Source organism: Rattus rattus, chromosome 1, assembly GCF_011064425.1.
Source record: "Rattus rattus isolate New Zealand chromosome 1, Rrattus_CSIRO_v1, whole genome shotgun sequence".
Classification (NCBI taxonomy): domain Eukaryota; kingdom Metazoa; phylum Chordata; class Mammalia; order Rodentia; family Muridae; genus Rattus; species Rattus rattus.
Genome location: NC_046154.1, coordinates 23,220,436 through 23,226,124, shown reverse-complemented (window position 1 = coordinate 23,226,124; position 5,689 = coordinate 23,220,436). Strand labels below are relative to the sequence as shown.

Genomic DNA, 5,689 nt, shown 5'->3' with positions numbered 1-5,689 from the left:
CCTGTAAGCTCAGTGCTCAGGAGGCTGAGGATTGCCCAGATGTCAGTCTGGGCTACACGGTGAGATTATGTAGCAAAGAGAAAAAGAAAGTGTGTAGGCTTTAATGAAGTCATGCGGACACGGACACACACACACACACACACACACACACACACACACACACACACACACACACACTTTCCAAGTAAAAGGTAATCCATTTTTCCTTTCAAACCATAAAGAGCAATAAAAGCAAAGTTAACAATGAGATAGCAGCTATTCCCCATAGCCTAATAGTCCAATAAGCCCCAGGAAAGACGAACTGCCTCTTTAGTAAGCGTAGGAAGAAGACAGGAAAAAAAGAGCACTTGGAGGCTGGGCATGGTGATACAGACGCTCTGACATATCCTAACATTCAGTTAGAGCTGGGAGGCTCACTGGAAATTCCAGGCCATCCTATGTCACACAGCCAATCCCAGGCTAGCCTGTGCCACACAGCCAATCCCAAGCTAGCCTGTGCCATACAGCCAGCCTGTGCCACACAGCCAATCTCAGGCCATCCTGGACCACATAGCCAATCCTAGGCTAGCCTGAGCTACACAGCCAATCCCAGGCCATCCTGTGCCATACAGGGAAGGCACCCAGGGGGATGACAGGTGTGTATGGCAGAAACATGTGTACAAATAAGATGTGCTGACGAACACAGTATGTATATTTAGTATCTTCTAGTAAAATACTTAAAAAGCTTTTCTTCAATCACAGTCTCCAAACTCAGTGAATAGGCGAATGAAAAGGCATTCTTTGAGCCTTGATTCAGGGTTCACTAAAAGCCAATGTTCCTCAAGGGCGGTGGGAGGACTGGCTCTGAACTATGCCGGTCGGTGGCACTGAGACTCTCCTAAGACACAGTGAGGGGGCCACCGTGGCACACACCGTATGTCGTGTCACAGGGCTCAGGGACCAAAGCTACCTTCGCCTCCCGTGCCGTGAGTGCAGGGGCAGGGTGTGTGCCTACCTTCTGCTCTTGGACCTCAAACACCGCTTCATGGACACTGCAAGCAAAAAGGGAGGTGGGCAGGTCGCTGAGGTCCATCATCTCTTCCAAATCGTCTTCATTTTCACCGAAGACCATCTCGTCTTCCTCTTCCTGGTCGCTGCTACAGAGGTCTGACTGGCTGTCATTCCAAGATTTCAGGCTGTCTCGTAGCATCTTCTCTGTCGGTAAAGTTCTAGGACGCTGGCCAGACAGTGCTTTAAAAAAAAAGGAAAACACCGAGAGGAGAACCGTGAGGGCTTTGCAATGTGGCGCTCAATCTTTCTCCAGACAGCAATTCATCAAGCAGAACGATGTAATCCAGGAAAGATCAATCGGTATTTAAGTTCGCTCCAGCTCCCCAGTGAGTTCCCTGTCTATAAATCTGATTTGCTTAGCAGACTTTATGGGACAATGAAAATATGAATGAGCAACGAGCTTTCCTACCATTGTGAGGCCAGGAGGCAGACGGGTGATGGGAACCCTCCGTCAACCGTCCTTGAGTTCCCTAACAGCAGAGAGAGGAAGATTGGGAGCCAGCGTGGCCTCCACATATTTGGGTTTTGGGTGGAAAACACTGAAGTGGCCCAGCGGATCACACCCACGGTCTGTTCACCATGCACCCTGAGGCGCGCCAAATCACTGAGGCTCTGCCTTTCATATCCAGCTTCTGGTTTTTTTGTTTTTTTTTTTTTTTTTTTTTTGTTTTTTTTTGAGGCAGTCCCTAAGTAATTAATCGCTTAGGCCCTGGGTTCACCCCCAAGGTGTCCAGGAACACACAATGCAAGCACACACACCTTTTGAAAGCAACAGGGACTGAATCCGAGATCGCTTCCTGAACTTTAGATGCTGTGTCTCTTGTCAGAGGCAAACTGGCTTTTGTCCCTCTAAAATCCAGAATCTGCCTGGGTTTGGCTCTTCAGAAAAAACCATGCCACACTTCTAAGACAATGACCCTTTGCGCGACATATTTCATGACAGTGGCATGGAACTGAAAAAAAAGCCTGGCTGTGAGGACACTAGTGATCATGGTTATTATGACTGCCCTCAGGTTCCCTTCATTTGGAAGGACACAGACTCTATTTCCTACTGGTTATTAACTATGGGATAAAAATAGCAAGAGTTTCCCATTATTCTATAGCCTCAAGACAATCTTTAAAAAAAAAAACATCTCCTATTTGTTTCTGTGTCAATATCAGGGCACCTACTGCTGGGCACTGGGGACAGCCAGGGCAAACAGTTCTCCTGGGACCAGCCAGTCCACGTTCCCCAAGCGGGCCTCATCCTACTACCCTGCCACTATCAGCCTCTCCAGCGTTCCTCTTCCCCTCAACACAGGAGGCGCTTTCATTGCTCTACCTCCCTCCATCCTCCTTCTTCTCTTCCTGGGCGCTTCAGCTTGTCTCCTCCACTGCACTCACTCACGGCTTGTCTCATCGCTGGCTGCCAGTCTCCTTGGCCATCTCCCCTCACTACTGACATGAAGACCCTAGGAAGCCACCCTCTGAGTGCACATCCTGGCCTTCCCTCTCCGTGCAGGCTTTTTTTTTTTTTAGAATCTGTCACACTGCACTTGGGTCTCTCTCGGGGTTTCGGCCTAGTCCTCTGGGCTGGGTTCTTCTTAGTTCTCAGCTTGGCGTCCTCCCCACGTGCCAGCACCATGCTTGCACTTTCACCCAACTTCTCCTAAGCCACGAAGCACCAACGTCAGCGGGGAAATGAGAACTGATCCGCGGCATGGGACGTATGGAATTATAAAGCATGTCTCCAAGAAATTTGAGCTGTTCATTTGGTGGCTCCTCCCTCGGTCGGACTATTTGAGGACTGGGACCTTTCCCCTAAACCTACACTTAGAAATTTAGCTTTGTGCTAAACATATGCTTACCTGGGTAGCCCAAGGTCTGACAATTTTTAGCTGATTATTTTAATCATATAGCTGCGTCGCAGCCTTCGGGTCTAAAGGGAGTCCCCCCAGAACGTGTCTCACTGTGGCTTTTATGAGGGAAGAGGTTGGACTCTCACAACGCCGTGCTCCCTTCTCTGCTCTAAGCTTAAAAAATCGCCCGTAGCTACCAGACTTCCCTGCCTTCAAATGCCCAGGGTCCTGCCATAGTTTCTGACTCAGCTGCTTAGAAAGGGCAGCCCGGGCAGCAGACTGCACTGATCTTCATGTCACTGGCTTGTCAGCTGACAGAAGAAAATGCCCGTCTGTAAAGAATTGGAGATGGGCTTCCAAAGAGCTTGTGGAGGAGGATGTCATCGGGCAAAGAATGGGGCACAGTCGGGCACCGAGGTGCATGCACCAAGTGAAGAACAGAAATGCCCGAAAACTGTGTGGCTCAGGGAATGATGTGACCAATCTAGTTTCTCCTTGGGCTGGGTTGAGCTCTTTTTGCAACTTGTCTATTAGAGGCATTAGCTGTTTTGTTTCGTAATTCCCCCTTACTTATTATTTCTTTCCTTCTAAAAAAAAGATGAGAGGGCTGGAGAGATGGCTCAGTGGTTAGAGCACAACTGTTCTTCCAGAGGTCCTGAGTTCAGTTCCCAACAACCACATGGTGGCTCACAACCATCTGTAATGGGATCTGATGCCCTCTTCTGGTGTGTCTGAAGACAGCGACAGTGTACTCAAAATAAATAAAATATATCTTAAAAAAAAAAAAAAAAAAAAAAGATGCGAGAAAGTGGGCCTTGGCGGTCCCTGCCTTTAATCCCAGAGCCAGGAGGCAGAGGCTGAAGGATCACCAGGAGTACAGGCGGGGGCTCCTGGGGCCGGGCGGGGCTCCTTGGGGGCGGGGCAGGAGGAGAGCCAGCCCATTTTCAGCCTACTTTTAACAGCACAGCGCAGCACAAAGGATCAAACCATGGCCTTGCTCATGCCAGACCATACTTTACTACTGGGCTACAGCCTCGGCCCCTAGTTGACTTTTTTGATAATTATTTCCTTTTTCATGTCCTTCCTCCAATATGACAGAGAATGGAGTAAAAAAATAGGCGTGTAGGAACGATCCTCTCTTGATTTAGAATGTTATATTTCATTTCCTGTTTTCTATCTTCACCTTTTGGGTTAACTTTCTTTTGCTACGACTTTAAAAACAAATGATAAAAATGGGGCTTGGGCATGGTGGCTCAGGTCTGTACTCAGTGCTCAGAACCCGGGACAGGAGGGTCGGCCACAAAGTTTGAGGCCAGCCTGGGTTACACCCTAAGTTCCAGGCCTGTCTGGGCTGCACAGAGATACTGTTTCCAACAAAACAACAGTTATTCGCCTGCCTTTTAAAATTATTCAAAAACTATTACATAGTATACTATGATACAAATACCCCCAAGCCAGCATGAAAACAAGATCCCTTCCTCACCCAGCATAACCCAGGCACAACAGTATTGTCCACTTTAATCTATGTTCAAATTAATTACCCTAATAATGACCTCAATGATGAGTTTTTCCTCCAAAATTACTCCTTTATTGTGGCACTAAGATAGACCCAAGGCCTCCTACAACTGGACAAGTGCTCTACCCCTGTGCTGTTTCCTAGCTCTCTTTTACCCGTATGTTCTTTAAAAGATTTATTTATTTATGAAGTACACTGTAGCTGTCTTCAGACACACCAGAAGAGGGCATCGATCCCATTACAGATGGCTGTGAGCCACCATGTGGTTTGCTGGGAATTGAACTCAAACCTCTGGAAGAGCAGCCAGTGTTTTAACCACTGAGGCAGTGGTCAGAACTCCAGTCCTGAGGCCTTGAACTTGATCCTCTTTGCCTCAGCTTCCCATGAGCTGGGATTACAGGACTACACCACCAAGCCCAGATCAAATTAGATGATCATTAAGCAATCTTGTTCCAAGACTTACACGCTTATATTCTCAAAGAGGACAGGCTGTGCAGATACACAGCATCTGATCAATCCTCAAGTATCCCCAGGAGGGGTCGGGATCCATCTTCAGACTTTCAACAAGGGCCCCCGTGAGGGACTCTCTGAGGCCCAGCAGGACTCTGCTCAGACAATTACTCTCCACGTATCTTATTACCCATTTGTCTCTGTAGAGGTGGTGGTGGTTGGTTGGTGTGTGTGTGTGTGTGTGTGTGTGTGTGTGTGTGTGTGTGTGTGTGTGTGTGTGCTGGCATGTGGCCATGAGAGTCAGAGGACAGCTTTAGGCTTGGCAGGAAGTACCTCTACCCTTTGAGCCATCGCACCAAACCTGCCTTGGTTCCTCAAGTGCAAAATGTAGATAACGATAATCTTTTCACCCAATAAAGATGTTGGACACTCATGTTCAAATAACTTTCGCCCATGGCCACGCTCAGCAACCACTTCAACACAAGCGTGTGTGAGTTCCCTTGTTGGCTAAGAACCAAAAGGTGCCAGAACTACTGCTAGAACTGACATTGAGACTATAACATGGAGTAAAAAAAACCATCTGAGTAAATCACAAACAGAAAGCGAAAAAACCCCTAGCATTTTCATGACCTCAAAAAAAAAATGGGAGAGTCTTATCAGAAAACCGGAGCTCCTCAAATCGCCACAGAGCTGGTTATCTGCTTCAAGTGTGAAAACAGATTTGAAATATGCCTGGAAAGGGTCCCTAGGCCTTTGTATGAGCCTTACAGAATTTTATGTCACAAAGGAATGCATACATTATCAGCCATTACTAGGTAGATAGCAGCTAGTCCGA

The 5,689-nt window shown here is 47.6% G+C and overlaps 1 protein-coding gene across 1 annotated transcript; it reads right to left on the bottom strand.

Moving 5' to 3' along the window:
• Nucleotides 1–877: 877 nt before the first annotated feature.
• On the bottom strand, nt 878–1,226 carry LOC116890287 (calcipressin-3-like). Its single transcript, XM_032890999.1, has one exon. It carries the CDS (start codon nt 1,187–1,189, stop codon nt 878–880), a length of 312 nt encoding a protein of 103 aa, XP_032746890.1. The 5' UTR covers nt 1,190–1,226.
• Between the last annotated feature and the right edge of the window lie 4,463 nt (nt 1,227–5,689).

Excerpts from the sequence above, each read along its gene's own strand:
- LOC116890287 (XM_032890999.1), bottom strand. The coding sequence starts at position 1,189 with ATGCTACGAGACAGCCTGAAATCTTGGAATGACAGCCAGTCAGACCTC.